We start from the raw sequence: 21,440 nt of genomic DNA, 5'->3' as shown, positions 1-21,440 counted from the left end.
TCCAGCATCCCTAAGTGCTGAGATGGAAACGGGGAACTTCTTGGATTCCTGGCACTCCCAGCAGCCTGGGGAGGGCAGGGACTGAGTAGACTGGGGACCCCTAGTGCAAGCGTGACCTCCAGGAGCTGGGATGGGAGGGAAACCCTGAACACCAAAGGGGAGAGAACAGAGATGGGGAACTTCTGGGAGGCATTTTCAGGGCTGAATCTTGGTGTTTGGGGTTTTTTATGGACTGCAGATGCTTGTTGACTTCTAGAGATGAACATGGGCAGAAGGAACCCCCTCAGCCGATGTGCTCATGAATCGTATTTTTCCCCAAGACAGGATTTCCCATTCCCAAACCTTGGCTGGATGGAAGAAGAGGCTACAAGGAAGAGGAAGATGCCCCAGGACACCCAGGCAGGTGAGGAGGAAGTCAGTGCCCCTTTCCCCCTCTCTCCTGCTCCATCTCCCAGCCCAGCATGGCCCCCAGCTGCAGGACAACCCCGCTGCCAACGCCGTCCTGCTGTGGATGCACTGGGGGGATCTCCTTCCCCTTCCCTCTGGCACGGAGGCAAATCCCATCCTCTCCTTGTCCTTCCTCCCCCAGACAAGGAGCTGAGGATGGAGACCAGGGAGGACAAATCCCCACGGCAGAACCTCATGGTACAGGCTGATTTGAGCAGCTCCACAGCACAGAAATCCAATGGGGAGGAAAATCCCTGGAGATCCCACAGGAGGAGGGGCTCCAAACCCATCCCAGGGTGCTCTGAGGAGGAAAGACCCACCCTGTGCCGGGAAGGCGGCCGGAGATCCAGCCAGGCCTCTGAGCTGGTGGTCCATGAGCAGCTTCAGGATGGGGAGAAGCGCTACAAGTGCTTGGAGTGTGGGAAGAGCTTCAGCTACAGAAACAGCCTGATCCACCACCAGATGATCCACACTGGGGAATGGCCCTATGAGTGTGGGGAATGTGGGAAGGGCTTCAGCTGCGTCTCCGACTGCATCCATCACCAGTGCATCCACACTGGGGAGAGGCCCTACGAGTGTCCCGAGTGTGGGAAGAGGTTTCAGACCAGCTCTCATCTCCTCCAGCACCAGTGGATTCATACAGAGGAGAGGCCTTTCCACTGCCCCGACTGTGGTGGGGGCTTCAAGGACAACTCCAACCTCAATAGGCACCGGTGCATCCACACTGGGGAGAGGCCCTATGAGTGTCCCCAGTGTGGGAAGAGCTTCAGAAACAGCTCCTACCTGACCATCCACCAGAGGACCCACACTGGGGAACGGTCCTATGAGTGTGGGGAATGTGGGATGACCTTCAGCCAGAGGTCCCAACTGACCATTCACCAGATGACCCACACTGGGGAGAGGCCCTATGAATGTCTCCAGTGTGGGATGAGGTTTCGCATCAGCTCCACTCTCCTCGTGCACCAGCGGATTCACACAGAGGAGAGGCCCTTCCGCTGCCCTGACTGCGGGAAGGGCTTCAAGCGAAACTCCCACCTCATCTCCCACCGGCGCAGCCACAGCGGGGAGAGGCTCTACAAATGTCCCCAGTGTGGGGAGAGCTTCACCCAGAGCTCTAACTCAACCAGACACCAACAGAGGCACCACTAAGGGAAGCCCTGCGAGTGCCCCAAGTGCAGGAAGAGCTTCATATGCTGCTCCAGCTCCATCCCCCATCAGAGGACCCACGTTGGGCAGAGCCCTGATGACCCACATTACCAGTGATCTGTGTTGGGAAGACACTGGGCTGGTGGTCATTTTAGTTTGGTTTCAATTATCTTTTGGTTCATCTTCATCCTTGTAAAACAGACAAAATTGGGGTAAAAATCAACAAATTCATCAAAAGCATCTTAAGCCTCACTTTTTACTAGTGTTTCAAGGGAATCTGGGATTTAGGGAGAAACTTGGGGGTTGTGGCGGTATTTGGTGTAGTTGTCTCCATTTCTTGGCATTCAAAGGGATGAGAGGGTTTGATCTGCCACCTCTAAACCACTCCAAAATTTTACCATTCCACAGCCTCTAAGGGTGTGATGCCTTAAGCTTTAGCTTTCATATTTTTCATATTCTGCACTGGCTAGGTTTTTAGTTTTGAACTTCATATTAAGTGTTGGTGAGCTCTCTTCACAGAGTAGGTAGACAAAACAATTCCTTTTCTAGCTTGATACTAAGGGCAGTCATTACAAGTTTCAGGCCCAAAAGCATAAACAAGGGTGGACTAAAGGAAGAAAACAAGAAGGATGGGACTTCACCATCTGAAGCTGTAATTGGACAATGAACCCAAATATGCAGATGGACCTAAGCTTACAAAAATGTGAGACCTTACAATGAGTAGTTCATCCATTTTTGTGGCCATTTTTGGTTGATCTTGGGTGTAGCCCTGGCCAGGCTCTTGTATACCCAAGGTATATCCTTTAAGGCCTTATAATAAACTTTATTCTTACCTCTGTGCAGCCTCTGTTCTAGGTCAGCCTTCTGAAGGCATCAGGTGGAATGGGGTTGGAAGGGGACTGGGCGAAGTGGGATGTAAATCAGGTGGGGTGAGATGGGCATTGGTGGGGCAGGATGGGTGGGATAGGGATTGGGAGGTATGAAATGGGCAAAATAGGGGTTGGGAAGGAGGTCTTGATGTCCAGCAGAGATGAGATGGGTTGGCCTTGGGATTGGGGAGGTGCGGTGGGGTCTGGAATGAGACAGCCAAAGTTTGGGGATGATGAAGGGAGGGGGAGCCCATTACTGAGTGAGCTTTTGTGTGAGGTGCCCCTGCCCAGGGAGGCAAAGATTTGGTTTCAAATGAACATGATTAAAGTGAGAGGTGTGGGCAAGAGGGAATTCCATCCCTCTGCCTTGGAGTATGGGCCCTGCAAGCCCAGGAAGAAATTCCACCCTGGACCCCTCATGGGATGGCAACCCAGGGATTTCTGATTGTGTTTGGGCCCCTGGTGTTTCTCCCTTGCTGTGTTCCCAGTGGTCCCTAACCTTGAACTCCACCCTGATTCTCCAAACCCATCTCCCTGCCTCTGTTCGGGGCTGTCTCTGGATCTGAGTTTGTTCCTCTGCTGAATAAATGTTTTCCTGAGCAGAATCCCGTCTTGTTGGTGTCCCATGCCAGTTCCTGGTAACTATAGCCTCCCTGGACATGAACCTGCGGCCCTGGAACGCAAAACCCCGCAAAATTAAGACCCTCCCCAGACCTCCAAAATCCCAAAATTCCCTAAAATTCACCCAAAACTCCCCAAATTCCCTTAATTTCCCTATAATGCTCTTTTTGTCCCCCTCTGCTGCCTCTGCAGATGGTGTCTTGGGGACAACTCCAGGAATTTGGAGGGGGTCTCTCCTCCTCTTCCATCCCCAAAAACCCACCACTTTTGTGAAAAAAAATCCCAACAATCCCTTGGATTCAAGGGGATGTTGCCCCATTTTTTATGCATTTTGGGGGGGTTCCCCCCTAATTTGTCAGTGTTTTTTGCCATTTTTTGGTGGTTTTGGCATTTTTCAAAGTGAGCTTTTTTGGGGGGGGTTCCCCCAATTTTTTGGAGGTGGGTGCCTCAATTTTTTTCTGGGGGTTCACCCCCTCCCCCAATATTTCCTCCATTCCCCTCCCCCCAAATTGGGGTAAGAGAGTCTTTTTTTTCCTTTTTTTTTTTTATTTTTACCTTTCCCCCCCACCTTTTTTTTTTTTTCCTCTTTTTATTTATTTGCAATTAATTTTGAGGGGCAGGAATTTTGGAGAGGGGTCACCTGGGGTGACACGAAAAGTTGGGGAGACCCTCTTCCCACAAAAAATAGGAAAAATCCCAAGAATTCTGGTGGTTTTGCCCAGACCCAAGGTGTGAAAAATGTGAAAAAAATTATGTTCTCAGATTTTTGGTGATTTTGGGGGAGAGGGTTGCAATTTTGGGGGGATTTTGGGGAAGGGTTGCTGTTTTTTGGGGGGTGTTCCCAGGTTTTGGAGTGGAATTGAGGAATTTGGTGGTTTGGGGGAAAACTTTGGAGCTCCTGGGGGGAATTTCGGGGTTTTAGGGCAGGAATTTTAGGATTTTTTTGTAACATTTGGGTGTTTGGGGGGAAATTTGGGGTTTTGGGGAGAACTTTGGGTTTTTTAGGGGGAGGATTTGGGGTTTGGGGTAAAAAAATTGGGGTTTTGGGGTGGAAAATTTGGTGGGATTGGGGGCAAAATTTTGGGGGGAGAATTTGAGTCTTGTGAGGATGTGGGACTTTTGGAAGATTATAGGGGTTTTGGGGGTATTTGGAAGGAATTTTTGGATTTTTTGGGGAGGAATTTGGTGGTTTTGGGGGGAAAATTCAGGGGTGCTGGCAGAGTTCTGATTTTGGGAAGGGGATTTGGGGAGGATTTTTTGGATTTTGGGGGAATCTCCACTGATGGGGAGGAGTCCTGATCACAGTGAGGAGCTGCATTTTGGGGAGGCCAGAATTTGGGGAGGGGTCTCAGGGAGGATTCCTGATTTTGGGGTGGGATGTGGGGGGATTTTCCAGTGATGGGGAGGTTTCTTGGGGGTGGGATTTTGGGAGGAGTCTCATTGGGGGACCATCCTGAGCTGGAAGCAGGGGGGATGTTGGGAGTGGAATTTGGGGAGTGTAAGAAATGGAAATAATTTGTGCTAACTAAATTGTAACTATTTGGAAAGTTATTATTAGAAGCAATCAGGGCAATTAGTGTTGCAAGGCAGATGGACCCCTTTACAGATATTACATGTTAAAATTAAGATACCGGATGTAGTTTTGAGATAAGTAATGTCCCAAGAGAAAATTGACCATGAGATGGACAAAACTGGAATGACTTCAGGCAAAGGCCTGAAAATTATGAAGTGTAAGACTAATTAGTGGAACACAATGCTTACTTACATAACACAATGCTTAGTACGCACACAAAACCTGCAAGGTTATCTGGAGGACAACAAGGATGAATGTAAGCCTTTGTCCAAAGACCACCAAAAGAAGACTGAAGACCCCCTAACAAAAAGTGAAATATGCACCGTGAAGAACAGTGATGTAAAATTAAAGAATCGGAAATAGGAAGAGACTTACGGGAAACATTAATGAATATGTATAAGCATACAGTATATAAGTTTAGTTTGAATTGCTTTGTTTTATATGTGAGGTAGGGTGAGAAGTCCTCCGCATAACCCGTTCAGTTTTGCTAGTGCTTTAATCATTCTTAATTATTGGCAAGCTATATTCATATCTATATATCTATATATCTATATATCTATATATATATATCTGTATGATATATATATATATATATATATCTGTATGTGTGGGTGTGTGTGCATATACGTGTGTATATATATATATATATATATGAATATATTCACTAAATTGTACTCTTTTGCTAAATTGTATTCCTTTACATCAAATTGCTATTCAATCCACTAAATTGTACTCTTTTATTTAATTGTTTTCTTGTATTCAATTCACTAAATTGTATCATTTTTTTTTTCTTATTATTAAACTGCTGTTAACCCAATAGACCTAGTCGTCCAAATTTCAATTTCATTTATGACACTGCCCTTGGGTGAGTTACATCCACAGCGAGAGGGAGGAGGAGATGATCCCACCCATGGCTGCTGCTGGGTCCAGACATTTGGTGATATAAAGCTGAGCCAGAGCTTCAGCATCTCTCCCAAAATCACAGAATCACAGAATGCCTTGCCTTGGAAGAGACCTTAAAGTTCATCTCATTCCACCACTTGCCATGGGCAGGGACACCTTCCACTATCCCAGGCTGCTCCAAGCCCCGTCCAACCTGGCCTTGGACACTTCCAGGGATCCAGGGGCAGCCATGGATTCTCTGGGCAAGCTCTGATCTCTGCCCAGGTGAGCAGGGTCAGGACCCAAGGGAGCAGCTGGAGCTGGGCCGGAGCAGGGCTGGGGATCAGCAAAAGCTTCTTCCCCCACAGGGGGCTGGGGCAGTGCCCAGGCTCCCCAGGGAATGGGCACGGCCCCGAGGCTGCCGCAGCTCCAGGAGCCTTTGGCCAGCGCTGCCAGGGATGCACAGGCTGCGATTGTTGGGGTGTCTGTGCAGGGCCGGGGGCTGGACTCCATGATCCCGATGGGTCCCAGATCCCAGCTCAGCCCCTTGTGCAACTCTCAGCCTTTGGCTCAGCCTTTGTGTCCCCTGGAGGCGCTGGCAGAGCTGATGGGGTGGGGCAGGAGCGGGGCAGCCCCGGCGTTCCCCTGGCAGTGACACCACAGCCGGGGCAGCCCCAGCGTTCCCCTGGCAGTGACACCACAGCCATGGCAGCCCCAGCGTTCCCCTGGCAGTGACACCACAGCTGGGGCAGCCCCAGCGTTCCCCTGGCAGTGACACCACAGCTGGGGCAGCCCCAGCGTTCCCCTGGCAGTGACACCACAGCCATGGCAGCCCCAGCGTTCCCTCCCTGGAGATGCTCCAAGGGAAGCGTCCAGAGCTGCGTCCAGTCAGTGGAACTGAGCGGCCACTGAGCACCCCCAGCCTGGGCTGCTGTGGATTCCTCTGCAGACAGCTCAGGGAAGGTCCCCTTGGCCACCCACACAGTGCCCCAGACAAGTGTCACATACAGTTACAGAGCTCTGCCCAGAGCTGACAGCAGGAATCAATTAAAAAAAAAATTAAAAAATTAAAACCACCAAAAAAAACAAGAAAAAGAGGACTCCTCCCAGCAGATCCTTTCCATCCTTCAGTTTTCACGTCTGCATGTGCACAAGACCTGGGGCTGCAAAAAATGAGGCTTCATTGGCACATTTGCAGGAAAAGCAGGTTTAGGGCAGGTTATCAGCAGAACTGTTCTCAGCTGGGTGAAAAAGGCCCCTTTGGCAGCTGCAGGGCCATTGAAAATGCAGATCCTTAGGCCATGGGGGAGAAAAGGGCTCTGAATTCCCCTCCCTTGACACACAAACCCTGCTCCCAAGCTGCTCCCCACACAGGATTCTACTGGAAGACTGTGGAAAGCTGAGAGTTGACTTTGGCTTCTCCATGTTCCGTGTCCTAAAGCTGCCTGGGAGAAGAAATTTAGGGTCAACTCCACTGGCACAATCCCTCCTGGCCCAGGGCACAGCCCCAGGAAGGTCTTTGCTCCTCGCTCGGCCCTCCCTGAGGAGGCTGGCAGGGCTTGCAGTTTTATGGCATTTGTCCTTGCTGCCCCTCATGTCCCACTACCCCACAAAGAGCCCCGAGCCACCCGTGAGGGACAGGCCCTGCTGGGCCAGGCCTGGGCTCAGGGCTTGGCCTTTCTGCTTCCTCCAACCCAGCCAGGGCTGGCTCAGCATTGCAGTTCCCTGTGCTGTGCCCCAGGCTCGCTTGGCCCCTGCTGGAAAGGGACCTGAGGTACCTCGATCCCCTCGGGCAGTGCATGGGAGAAAACAACTAGCTTCCCAGGAGGGGGGAAACAAACTTTTACTTGAAAATTTAGAGAATGAAATACTTGGGAAATCATAAAGTGACATGGAATTACAGTAAAGCACTTCACAGAGCACTGACTAAGCAAACTCTAATCCATCCAACTTCAAATTATACAGATTTGGAGAAAAGGAATTCAAGAGAAGAGAGAGGGACAGAGATCCACAGTCAGCCTTGGATCCAGCGCCATCTCAGCTGCTGTGAGCTCCGGGGCTGTGGCACATGTCAGTGTCTGTAAGAGACGCTTTTGGGGTGTGGACGTTCCGGGACACGGCAGAGACCTCTATAATCGAGTTAGATGTCAGTAGTTTATTTCAGGGCGTGGGAGAGAGAGAGAACCTGCTAGGAGCCAGCAGATGAAGCTCAAAGCAGGCTCAGAGGGAACAATACAAAAGGGAGTAAAATATGAATACATGAGTTCAAGACTTAAGATAGCTAAGAAAGAGAGTAACAGAACAGAAGTGAGAGAGCTGGGAAAAGAGCATAAAGAAGAGAAGTAAAAAGAGCAGGAAAAAGAGCATAGAAAAAGTGAGGCAAGAGAGACCAGAGAGCGTAGCAAGAGAGCGAGCTCTCCTTTACAGTTGCTTATATAACCTTTGCATTGAATATTTTATTCCTTCACTAACCAATCTTTCTAAGTATACTAATACAGTAACTTTTGTGTGTGACCTGTAGAAATCGCTGCTTTTGCATATTTTTAGTTATCTCAGGGTCCTTCAGACCTTTCCTTATAAGGCTGGGAAGAGGGGTCTTAGCTTAGTTTTATTGGGGGAAAGAATGTGTTCTGGCATACCAGACCGGCTTCTTTCAATTATTCAAACTGTTCTTTCATTTGTATTTCTTCCTTAGTCTTTCTGGCTAAGGAGTCATATTTACAATTTCTTTCTAATTCTACCTTCCCAACAAGTGTCACACCCGTGTCACAGCCTCACCTGCTGTGGTTCCTCTCCCAGGTGGGGTTTTTGGGGTGCCAGGGGCTTGGCAGCCACTTTGGGGCTGGAGCAGAGGCTGCAGTGGCTGGGCTAGGGCAGAGACTGCACCACCCATTCAGAACTTGTTCTGCCCCCCAGACACACACTGGAGATGTCTGGGACCATTCATCATTTCTCTGCTCTCCAGCACCAAGGCAACGCACTCTGGCTGCAGCTCTGAGCTCATGCCCATGGCAACTACCCCTGACAATGGGGCTCCATGGAGCTGCTCTCAGGAACCCCCCAAGAGCTGGGGAGTGCCTCAGAACTGCCTCAGAAATGTGGGATACCCTAAAATCTCTTCAGGAATGTGGAATATCCAAAATCTCACTCAGTAACGGACATGCCCTCCCTTCATCATTCCCAAACTTTGACTGTCTCATTGCAGGCCCCACCCCATATCCCCAATCCCAACCCCAACCCATCCCATCCCTGCTGGACATCAAGACCCCCTTCCCAAGCCTGATTTCCCCCATTTCACACCTCCCAAACTCCATCACACCTATCCTGCCCCACCCAATGCCCATCTCACCCCTCCTGATCTGCATCCCACTTCACCCAATCCCCTTCCAACCCCATTCCACCTGATGCCTTCAGAAGGCTGACCTAGAACAGAGGCTAGACAGAGTTAAGAATAAAGTTTATTAAAAGGCCTTAAAGGATACACCTTACAAGAGCCTGCCCAGGGCTACACCCAAAATGGACCAAAAATGGTCAAAAAAAACCAAAAACAAACAACTCATCACGAGGTCTCACATTTTTGTAAGTTGAGGTCCATCTGCATATTTGGGTTCATGGTCCAATTACAGCTTCAGATGATGAAGTCCTGTCCTTGTTTTCTCTCTTCAGTCCACCCTTGTTTATGCTTTTGAGCCTGGAACTTGTAATGATTGTCCTTGGTCTCAAGCTAGAAAAGGAATTGTTTTGTCTACCTACTCTGTGAAGAGAGCTCAGTAACAAAACAGGAAGTTCAAAACTACAAACCTAGACAGTGCAAAATATGAAAAATATGAAAGCTAAAACTTAAGGCATCACACCCGGAGGGGTTGTGGAATCCAATAGTTTTGAGTGGCACTGTGCAGTTTTCAGTGGCATTGAGTGGTTCTGAGGTGACAGATAAAACTCTCGTTGCTTTGAGTGACAAAAAATGGAGAAAACTCCACCAAATAGCTCCACAACCCCCAAGTATTTCCCTGAATACCAGATTACCTTGAAGCACTAGTAAAATGTGAGGCTCTAGATGCCTTTGATGAATTTATAGACTTTTACCCCAATTTTGTCTGTTTTAAAGGGATAAAGATGAATCAAAAGATAATCGGAACAAAACAAAAGGACCACCAGCCCAGTGTGTTCCTAACACAGATCACTGGGAACGTGGGTCATCAGGGCTCTGCCCAACGTGGGTCCTCCCATGGGGGATGGAGCTGGAGCAGCACATGAAGCTCTTCCTGCACTTGGGGCACTCGCAGGGCTTCCCTTAGTGGTGCCTCTGTTGGTGTCTGGTTGAGTTAGAGCTCTGGGTGAAGCTCTTCCCACACTGGGGACATTTGTAGAGCCTCTCCCCGCTGTGGCTGCGCCAGTGGGAGATGAGGTGGGAGTTTCGCTTGAAGCCCTTCCCGCAGTCAGGGCAGCGGAAGGGCCTCTCCTCTGTGTGAATTCGCTGGTGCACGAGGAGAGTGGAGCTGATGCGAAACCTCTTCCCACACTGGAGACATTCATAGGGCCTCTCCCCAGTGTGGATCATCTGGTGAATGGTCAGTTGGGACCTCTGGCTGAAGGTCATCCCACATTCCTCACACTCATAGGGCCGTTCCCCAGTGTGGGTCCTCTGGTGGATGGTCAGGTAGGAGCTGTTTCTGAAGCTCTTCCCACACTGGGGACACTCATAGGGCCTCTCCCCAGTGTGGATCCTCTGGTGCCTGACAAGGGTGGAATTGTGCTTGAAGCCCTCCCCACAGTCAGGGCAGCAGAAGGGCTTCTCATCTGTGTGAATCCGCTGGTGCACGAGGAGATGAGAGCTCCTCTGAAACCTCTTCCCACACTCGGGACACTCGTAGGGCCTCTCCCCAGTGTGGATGCGCTGGTGACGGATAAATTCAGAGTTGCAGCTGAAGCCCTTCCCACATTTCCCACACTCGTAGGGCCATTCCCCAGTGTGAATCATCTGGTGGCGGATCAGTTTGCTGCTCGAGCTGAAGCTCTTCCCACACTCCAAGCACTTGTAGGGCTTCTCCCCATCCTGAAGCTGCTCATGGACCACCAGCTCAGAGCCCTGGCTGGATCTCCGGCCGCCTTCCCGGCACAGGGTGGGTCTTTCCTCCTCAGAGCACCCTGGGATGGGTTTGGAGCCCCTCCTGCGGGATCTCCGGGGCTTTTCCTCCCCATTGGATTCCTGCGCTGTGGAGCTGCTCAAATCAGCCTCTTCCACGAGGTTCTGCCCCAGGGATTTGTCCTCCCTGGTCTCCATCCTAAGTTGCTTGTCTGGGGGAGGAAGGACAAGGAGAGGATGGGATTTGCCTCCGTGCCAGAGGGAAGGGGAAGGAGATCCCCCCAGTGCGTCCCCAGCAGGACGGTGTTGGCAGCGGGGTTGTCCTGCAGCTGGGGGCCAGGCTGGGCTGGGAGATGGAGCAGGAGAGAGAGGGAAAGGGGCACTGACTTCCTCCTCACCTGCTTGGGTGTCCTGGGGCATCTTCCTCTTCCTCACAGCCTCCTTCTCCATCCAGACAAGGATTGGGATTGGGAAATCCTGGTATGGGTAAAACAGGGGAAGAGTACATTGACTTTGAATGTCTCTCGGTCCAAGACCATCTCTAGAAGTCACCGGTCATCTGGGGCCCATAAAAACCTCCCAAACACCAAAATTCAGCCCTGAAATTGCCTCCCAGGAGCTCTCCATCTCTGGTCTCTCCCCTTTGGTGTTCAGGGTTTTCCTCCCTGTCTCAGCTGCTGGGGGTTATGCTTGCACTCAGGTTCCCCTGTCTGCTCAGTCCCTGCCCTTTTCAGGCTACTGGGAGTGCCAGGAATCCAAAAAGTTCCCCCTGTTTCCATCTCATCATTTAGGGATGATGGGGCTTTTTGGATTCCCATGGCCCCTTCTCCCCTGATGCTCTGCTTTGGAGTGCAGGGGGTCCAAGGATTCCCCCCCGCTCCTCTCCAGGCTGTTGAGGGTCCCGTGAATTTGTGGTTCCTTCTCCTTTCTATGATCTTCCTTTGTCCCTCCCCCTCCTCCCCCAGGAGCAGTGACAACCTCAGTGACCCATTCCCAAACCCCTCACAGCCCACGGCAGGAGCGGGGATGGAGCCGGGACAGGTCGGGATGGGCAGCGTGGGGCTCTCCGCTGCTCCCACCCGCTGGGAGATTGGGAAAATTGGGGGCAGCAGATCCAACCTGGGGCTGGCTGGGGACCCTGGCTGGGGACTGCCAACCCTTGAGGCTCCTCTGGGAAGATGCAGGAGGGGGGAACACAGAGAGGGCTGGGGGATCCCAGGAGTGGCAGCACTGGCAGGGACTGATTTGTACTGGGATCATCCTGGGATCGTCCTGGCAGTGGCTGAGATTGCACTGGCTGTGTACTGACATCATACTGGGATGATACTGGGAGCAGCTGGGACCATGCCAGGAGAGACTGTGATCACACTGAGGGAGACAGATCATACTGGCATCATACTGGGATGATACTGGCAGTGAGTAGGAGGCTGCAGGGGGCAATTGAGACCAGGTTGGAGGCAAATGTGATATACTGGGAGTGAATGGGATCGTGCTGAGGCTGACTGGGAGAGTTGAGATCAAATGGGATCATGCTGGAAGGAACTGGGAGAAACTGGGAATATGCCCTGCGCTCCCCAGAACCCCAGTATCGCCCCCCATATGTCCCATAAGTGTGCCCCAAACCCTCCAAGATCCCCGAGTGTCCACTCAGCACCCGTTCAGGACCCTGCAAAGCGTCCCCGGATCCCTGAATGCTCCCGACCCAACAGATGCCCCTTCCAGACACGGCTGGGAATTCATCTCCCATCATCCCAGAACACGGTTCCACGCCCAAACCACCTGCCGTGTCCCCCGCCCAAAAGAGCCCGGTTAGAGCTCCCCAGGTTCCCCCCAAGTGCTCCCGAGCCGTATACATTCGCCCCGAGGAACTGCAGCCACGGCTCGGACGCAGAAGTGCTCCCCAAGTGCTTCCTCACGCTGCCAAACGCGCCTTCCGAGCCACTTCCTGGACTACAGCTCCCATCATGCTCCGCGGCGCCCATAGAGCGCTATTCCAGCTGGGACTCCATCTCCCGTCATGCCCCACGCCCCACCGGAATCCACTGGAGATGCGCCCATAACTCCCGTGATGCTCCGCGGCCCCATTAAACCGTATCATACCGGTGCCTACAACTCCCATCATCCCCCGCGGCCCATAGATTCCCTGTTACAGCCCCCCAAGTGCTCGCCCGGACCCCAAAGTATCCCCAGATTCCCCTCCCTGACTTCCAAGTGCCCCCCTGGACCCCCAAGTGCTCCCCCAGGCCCTGAATTGTCCCACAGAATCCCTAAGTGCCCACCTGGCTCCCCCAGGTGTCCTCCAGACCACCAAGTTCTCTCTAAATTCCCTCCCCAGACACAAAACTGCCCCAAATGTTCCTCAGAAAAGTTTCCGTGGACCCCAAAGTGGTCCCTTTTACCCTGTCTGAGAAAATGATTAAAAAATATGATCAAAGGACTAAAAATAGGTGTAATTAGCATAAACAGGGATAAATAGTGATCAATTAATTAATGAAGGGAATTGTGGTACTTTGACCAAGGAATGATAATGTCTTTAGTTGCTAAAAATGTATCAATTCTTTCATATAAATATAAAAATTAGGTTCTAAAAATACAGAACAATATTATTATAAAAAAATAAAATTTTATTTTTATTAAGTAATGTAATAAAGAATTGGGTAAATAAAAATTCGGAATAAGAGGTTTAAATAAAGTATGTGTAAGTATAACTAATGAAAATACGGAATAAGGAATTCTCCTCCAGGTCGAGGCAGAATTCCTTTTCCAAAGTCACGGATTGCAAAAGAACCCCCCCCAGATAACAAGCTTCAGCAGGCTCATCAACTCGGAGGAAAGGACAGGACACAGGTCATCATAGAAACAAAAGAACCAGCCTGAAAGTCTACCTCCAGATAAAGGCAACGCCCGGCCGATTTCGGCTGGAGACCATCAAGCAAGACAAAAGGGACGAGCCCCAGGAAAATGGTCGTTGCCAGAATCGAACACCACACCCGCCAAACCCAAACTACAGAAACTCAATCAAGAAAGACAAAGAAGAGACTACTCCTCCGAGATATCCATCGGCGCTAGCCCGGATCCCTCGGTTCTGCTGTGATGAAATATGTTAAAATACATACAGACTCACTTTGCATTTGAGGAGACTCTGCCCGGACACTTACTGATTCAATGTTCTAGGCCAGGAAATCCATTCACCCGACAATCAGGGACACTTGGTGAATGGAAACTGGTTGGAATTCTAGCCTGGGGACATAAAATCCCTATAAAAACCCAGGCCAGAGAACCCTCAGACGTGGATTTGGGAACACCTATACCTTGCGTATAGACCCTGTCCACCCAGCGCTGCACTGTCCATTTATTGTGGTTTTTCCTCGCTGTTCGTTGCTTTATTAATTTATAATAAATTTATCTTTGTTAATCTTTAATCTGCCGTTGCATTTATAACAAGCAGCAGCAGCAACAGGGCTGTGTTTGAGCACTGCAAATGTGACCTGTGTGGCTTTAATTCTCTTTGATTTTGTGCTCAGGGCCTTGGGAGCATTTGGAGATCTACTACTCATGAGGCCTTTTTAACAAGCAGTCCGAGTTCCCTGTCAGAAAAGCACAGTGGGCCGCACTGATTGAAAGAGGCAATTGCAGCTGTACTGCTAAAATTCAAGTGGCAAGCAGAAGAGGGGCAAGAGCAGCCAGGATCTACAATTGCCAAGGCCAAGGCACCAACAGCCTCCTGCTGTCACCTCAGGGTGAGTAAAACAGTGCTGAAAACAGCGCTGGAACCCGATCCTTTCTTCCTCTGAGGGCTGGCTGAGGGCAGCAGAGGCGGGCCTGAGGAATCAGGGCTGTTTGTGGGGGATTGTTGCTGTAGTCCAGAATTGCCCTGGCAAAAGGCCTGGCAAGCCGAGGCAGGAGCAGGTGGGAAGGGCCGGCGCTGCTGCTGCTCGTGGCCGGGAGCCCCGGCCGGGCCGGGCCGGCGCCCGCTGCGCTGCGGCTGCTGCTGCTGCCAGAGCCGGGCGGGACTCGGGGACAGGGAATGGACACGGGGGGACAGCAAAGGCCTTGGGGGCTGCAGGGATGTTGGCACTGGGGCCAGCGCCAGCACAGAGCTTCAGCCCGCAATGAACCCCGAGGGAAACGCTGGGGAAAGGCTCCATTCAGCCTTTGTTTACTCGTCGCTATGAAGGGACCGAAATAAAAGGAGAAAGAGCAGGGCCCGACCCCTTCTCCTTTGGGAGGAGCCCCGCGCCTGGAGCTGAGAGGGGCCGTGAGGAAAAATGAGGGGCCATGAAGGGCTTTGAGAGGCCATGAGGGACCATGAGAGGCCATGAGAGGTTTTATGAGGCCATGAGAAGTTCTATGGGGCCATGAGGGGCTGTGAGGGGCCATGAGGAGCCTCAGCCCTGGCAGGAGGAGGTCCCACCATGTCCCCAGGGCAGGGCCGCCGTGAGGGGCCGCGAGCGCAGACGTGGCAGCAGAGCGGGCTTGGGGCGCCTCTGGGAGGGGATGAGACCCTTCCCCCGCTCCAAACCACACCAAACCCAGCATTAACAGGATTTTCCGTCTTTAGAATCCACTGGCAACTTGGAGTTGAGTGTCCAGTTTAATTCTGGTGGGAAAAACAAGGGAATTTTCCCAGTGTGTGACATCCAGCATTTGTTATTTATGTCTAAGATTTAAAAGTCTTGACAATGAAAAGTAATACTAAAAAATAATAATAACAACAACAAGACCAAGAAATAAAGCCCCGAATCCCAACAGTCAGCTCAGAAACATGTTTTTGTTTGTAGTAATAGAGTAGTACTAAAGAAATAAATGAAAGCGATTTAATTTGTAATTCAGACAAAAGATGTTTCATCTTTTTCCAAGGTTCTGGTCCCCTTCCTCCAGGGTCATTTCCTTTACTCACCCACTTTCTAATAGCTAGAAGGGAGTTAAGGCCATTGGAAAAGACAACAGCTCCTGTTTCCAAGATTAGCAGCCACCACTCCAGGGACCCTGAATTGCCCCCAGGCACGTGTGTGCACTTGAAGGGTGAGTGGGTGTTGGGGACAGAGATCTCAAACTCCTTCTAAGGCTGTGAGAAACCCACAAGTGGCAAAGTATCATTGTGGGTCAGCTCCTGCTGAAATTCCATTCCCCCACACCCTCCAAATGGGCAGGCAGGGCTGGGCTCTGGCAGGGTTCAGTTTTGAGTGCCTTGTGCTCCCTGGCATGGAAGTGATCCTATGAACTCTGGTATTGATGGACTGTGGTATGGCTGCTGAAAGAGGAGGGGGAATCTCAGGAGACAGGAATGTCGCTTGTTCTCCCTTCTCCCTGCAGAACCCCCTCTCCAAAGAGAAATGCCTGTGCCGGGTTTCCATGAGACCCCTTCCCTCAGGCCAGTGTCTGAGCCATTGTGTGGTCTGCAGGAGCCAAAGCCAGAGGAGTCCCAATATCAGTCACCCCACGGTCCCAACACAGCAGGAGAAAGCACTGCTTGCAGTGGGGCTGCTGATCTGTGACCTGTCCTGGTTCCATCCACCCCACTCCTCTCAGCCACAGGCACCAGAAGGATCCCAGGAAAGCCACAGTGCTGTACCAGATGCCAGGAGCACTCCCTGCTGTGGCCTCAGGGATGCTGGGTGACCTCGTCGATGAGGATCTCTGACTGGTGATGGAATGTACAGTTACAGCAGAGAACGTTGCTTGTTTCTAGAACTAGAACAAAGATCCCAGATGGAACAAGCCTTGCTGGTTTTAGTCAGAAGCATCAGTGACCAAAAGTTGTATTTCCTGTGGTTTGGTCACTTCTTTGTTCCTTCTCAGTGTTCAGGCTGGGCTGTGGGGTGTCCTCATTTGCTGCATTTTCTGAGCTCCTCTTGGATCCTTTGAGCAATAGGTTGTGCCCTCTGAGGATCCTTTGTGCTCCTTGGTGACCCAGGAGAACCTTGCAGGCAATTTTTGGGGGAGCTGCTGCTGTGATGTCACAGGAACGTTGCCTTGTCCTTGTGGTGTTCCCGTTGCTGTGGGGCACAGAGGCCTCAGTGTCAGAGCGGCTCTGGGCACCTGCTCATTGCTTGAGGATCCTCCTGCCTGAGGCATTCTCAGCAGCCAGCCCAGCCCCTGATGGGTGTCCTTCTGTCCTTGCAGGGGGACAGAGAGTCTGTAGACATGTGCAGCACAGCCAAAATGATCCAGCAAGTGGTTGTTGCAGATTTGCACTCTGGACTCTGGGGCTTCTTATGGGTATTTTTTAACTCACTGGGCCCTGAAGTTGAGGATTTCCCCAGGTGCACCATATGTGCCTTTGGGATTGCTGTGGGCTTTCTGTTCATCCTTTGGAACGGAGGTGATTTTGAATGAAAATTGCCATTAAGATGCCATTTATTTGGGAGAGCTCCTGCCAACAACTTCTTAAAAAAGGGGTTGTTTGTAGCCAGCAGGGTGTGCACAGCATTGGAATGGAGCCTTGGGGGGTTCTGTTCCCCAAGAGGAGAGTCTGTGGCAGCCGACCCTGGCACTCCCTCTGTTTGCTCACCCAGCCAAAAACTGGACACAGCCTTATATTTTGTGCTGTTCTCTTGCTTGCTGTGTGATCCAAAAGGACTGTGACTCCAGGAGGGAAGTTGTGAAAGTAAAATGCTCTCTCTTGGCATTAACTTGTTGTGTGGGATTTGCCAGCAGAGGCAGCTTTTTCTCCTAACAGCATCTGGTTCAGGTGAAGGTCCCCTCACACATGGACACTGGGAAGCTCCTTCTTCAGTGGGCAGGAAAAAAACCTTTGGTGTTCAGAGATGCCAGCTGTTCCCTTTCAACACCAGTATGAGTCCAGTAAGCTCCAGTATGATCCTTGTCACATGGCAGCACTCCCAGGATGATCCCATTTGCCTCTGACTAGATCAACCCAGTCAGTCCCAGTATGATGCCTTTGGCTCCCAGCATGCTCCCAGTTGCTCCCAGTCACCCCCAGTATGGGGGATGATGTGCATGGTATGTTCCCAGTCATTCTCAGATACTCCCAGTATGAGTCCAGTCACTCTCAGTATGATCCAAAACTGGATTGGTGGGAGGCTTCATGGAATCCTGGAGACCATTGTGACACTCTAGGGCCCCATGGAACCGTGGTGACACCAGCTTGGCTGGGAGTGTTGATGTGCTGCAGGGTAGAAGGGCTCTGCACAGGCAGCTGGACAGGCTGGATCCAGGGCCCAAACCCAACAAGGTGAGGTTTAACAAGTCCAAGTGTCGGGTCGTGCACTTTGGCCCCAACAACCCCTGCAGTGCTACAGGCTGGGGACAGAGTGTCTGGACAGCAGCCAGGCAGAAAGGGAGCTGGGGCACTGATGGACAGCAGGCTGGGCATGAGCCAGCAGTGTGCCCAGGTGGCCAAGAAGGCCAATGGCTCCTGGCCTGGATCAGGAACAGTGTGGCCAGCAGGAGCAGGGCAGGGATTCCTCCCCTCTACTCTGCACTGGTTGGGCAGCACCTCGAGTGCTGTGTCCAGTTCTGGGCCCCCAATTTATTTAGGAAGGTCATGGATGGGCTGGAGCGTGTCCAGAGAAGGGCAACAAGGCTGGTGAGGGGTCTGGAGCACACAAGTCCTGTAAGTGATAGTAAAAGGTCTCAAAATGTTAGAAAATTTTGGGACTTATAAAGTTAGTTAGGTTTGGAAAGGCCTTGGAAAAGTTGGCCCTGGGAAATGTTAGGCCTTGTACTTGCTAAAAGTCAGGTCAAAATTGCACCTGTGTAATCAGTAGATGATCATGATACAATTATTAGATGTGATTAGCTGTAATTATTGTTTAAAGAACGTGAGGAACAATGTTAGGGGGCTGGGGTGGATCAGGAGAAATCCATGCTTGAGTAAAAACAATGCATACAATAGAACAATGTAAGTTTAATAATTAATATGTGAGTTATATAATGCTAGACTATGAAAATATGTTCAACCCAAAACCAAGATGAGAGAGATTTGGGTATGTGTACCCCTGACACCCAGATCTCTTAATAAAGCACCCGCATATAATCATTTGTGGTTATGTGTGTTCCTGAACGCTAACAATTTAATCAGATTTTACTGGAATTTTCGGAGATATTTGTGGAATTTTGTGTAATAATTGTGGAATTCTGTGGGATGTTTCTGGAATTTTGTGGGATTTTTCTGGAATTTTCTGGGATGTTTCTGGAATTTTGAGGAATTTTGACTAGACTTGAAGAATTTTGAAATATTTTTCTTAGATTGTGTGGAAATTTGTGGAGATTTTGTGGGATGTTTCTGGAATTTGGTGGAGTTTTGTGAAAATGTAAAGAATTTTGTAGGAGGTTTCTGGAATGTGCGGTTTTTTTGAAATGTTGTGGAATGTTCTGGAATTTGGTGAGATTTTGAGAAGACTTGAAGAATTTTGAGGGATTTTTCTAGGATGTGTGGAAATTTGTAAAGTTTTTGTGGGAAGTTCCTGGAATTTGATGGGGTTTTGAGAAGATTTAAGGAGTTTGTTGGGATGTTCATGGAATTTTGTGGGATTTTTCTAGAATTTTGAAGGACTTTGAAGAGACATGAAGAATTTTGAGGTATTTTTCTTAGATTGTGTGGAAATTTGTAAAGATTTAGTGGGATATTTCTGGAATTCAGTGGGGTTTTGAGAAGACTTAGGGAGTTTGATAGGATGTTTGTGGAATTTTGTGGGATTTTTCTGGAATTGTGTGGGATGTTTGTGGAATTTTGTGGAAAAGTTTTTGTGGGATGTTCCTGGAATTTGGTAGGGTTTTGAGAAGGTTTAGGGAATTATGTGGGATGTTTGTGGAATTTCGAAAGACTTTGAGGAGATACGAAGAATTTAGAGGTATTTTTCTTAAATTGTGTGAAAATTTGTGGAGATTTTGTGGGATGTTTCTGGAATTTGGTGGAGTTTTGTGAAAATGTAAAGAATTTTGTGGGAGGTTTCTGGAATGTTGTGCGATTTCTTTGAAATGTTGTGGAATGTTCTGGAATTAGGTGAGATGTTGAGGAGATTTGAAGAATTTTGAGGGATTTTTCTGGGATGTGTGGAAATTTGTAAAGTTTTTGTGGGAAGTTTCTGGAATTTGGTGGGGTTTTGAGAAGCTTTTTCTAGAATTTTGTGTGATGTTTCTGGAATTTAGTAGGGTTTTGATAAGACTTAGGGAGTTTGTTGAGATGTTTGTGGAATTTTGTGGGATGTTTCTGGAATTTTGAAGGACTTTGAGGAGACATGAAGAATTTTGAGGTATTTTGCTTATATTGTGTGGAAATTTGTGGAGATTTTGTGGGATATTTCTGGAATTTGGTGGGGTTTTGAGAAGATTTTTCTGTAATTTTGTGTGATGTTTGCGGAATTTTGTGGTAAGTGGAAGAGATTTTGAGGGATGTTTCTGGAATTTGGAAGGGTTTTGAGAAGATTTAGGGAATTGTGTGGGATGTTTGTGGAATTTCGAAAGACTTTGAGGAGACATGAAGAATTTTGAGGTATTTTTCTTAGATTGTGTGGAAATTTTTGGAGATTACGTGGGATGTTTCTGGAATATGGTAGGGTTTTGAGAAGATTTAGGGAGTTTGTTGGGATGTTTGTGGAATTTTGTGGGATGTTTCTGGAATTTTGAAGTACCTTGTGAAGATTTAGAGAGTTTGTTGGGATGTTTGTGGAATTTTGTGGGATGTTTGTGGAATTTGGTGGGATTTTTGTGGAATTGTGTGGGATGTTTCTGGAAATTGAAGGACTTTGAGGAGACATGAAGCATTTTGAGGTATTTTTCTTAGATTGTGTGGAAATTTTTGGAGATTTTGTGGGATGCTTCTGGAATTTGAAAGACTTTGAGAAGTCATGAAGAATTTTGAGGGTTTTTTTATATTTTGTGGAAATTTGTCAAGATTTTGTGGGATATTTCTGGAATTTGGTAGGGTTTAGAGAAGATTTAGGGAGTTTGTTGGGATGTTTGTGGAATTTTGTGGGATGTTTCTGGAATTTTGTGGAAATTTTTGTAGATTTTGTGGGAAGTTTCTGGAATTTGGTAGAGTTTTGAGAAGATTTAGGGAGTGTGTTGGGATGTTTGTGGAATTCCGTGGAATGTTTTTGGAATTTGGTGGGATTTTTGAGGGATTTTGCAAGATGTTTCTGGAATTTCGTAGGGTTTTGAAAAGATTTTTCTGGAATTTTGCGGGATGTTTGTAGAATTTTGTGGAAATTTTTGGAGATTTTTGTGGGATGTTTCTGGAATTTGAGAGAGTTTTGCAAAAATGTAAATAATTTTGTGTGAGGTTTCTGGAATTTGGTGGGGTTTTGAGAAGACATGAAGAATTTTAAGGTATTTTTCTTTGTGTGGTAATTTGTAAAGATTTTGTGAGATATTTCTGGAATTTGCTAGGGTTTTGATAAGACTTAGGGAGTTTGTTGGGATGTTTGTGGAATTTTGTGCTATTTTTCTGGAATTTGTGGAATGTTTGTGGAATTTTGTGGAAATTGGAAAAGTTTTTGTGGGATGTTTCTGGAATTTGGTACAGTTTTGAGAAGATTTAGGGAGTTTGTTGGGATGATAGTGGAATTTTGTGGGATTTTTCTGGAATTTGGTGGGATGTTTCTGGAATTTGGTGGGGATTTGCGAAGATTTTTCTGTAATATTGTGGAATGTTTGTGGAATTTTGTGGGAAGTGGAAGAGATTTTGTGGGATGTTTCTGGAATTTGGTAGAGTTTTGAGAAGATTTAGGGAGTTTGCTTGGATGTTTGTGGAATTTGGTGGGATTTTTGTGGAATTTGGTGGGATGTTTCTGGAATTTTGAGGGATTTTGACTAGACTTGAAGAATTTTGAAAGAGTTTTCATAGATT

At 48.9% G+C, this 21,440-nt stretch overlaps 1 protein-coding gene across 1 annotated transcript in view; it reads left to right on the top strand.

The window, feature by feature from the left end:
- Positions 1–258: 258 nt before the first annotated feature.
- LOC111944270 (uncharacterized) overlaps positions 259–21,440 on the top strand; it is a 100,112-nt gene continuing 78,930 nt past the window's right edge. Inside the window, 2 exon segments of the mRNA XM_086872826.1 lie at positions 259–403; positions 590–1,537. Of these exon segments, the coding sequence (XP_086728952.1) occupies positions 259–403; positions 590–1,537 (1,093 nt within the window).

The sequence above is a fragment of the Cyanistes caeruleus genome, unplaced genomic scaffold, assembly GCF_971803275.1.
Source record: "Cyanistes caeruleus unplaced genomic scaffold, bCyaCae1.hap1.1 HAP1_SCAFFOLD_78, whole genome shotgun sequence".
Classification (NCBI taxonomy): Eukaryota; Metazoa; Chordata; class Aves; order Passeriformes; family Paridae; genus Cyanistes; species Cyanistes caeruleus.
The sequence above is the reverse complement of the archived record's forward strand: the minus strand, read 5'-3'. Positions and strand labels throughout refer to the sequence as shown.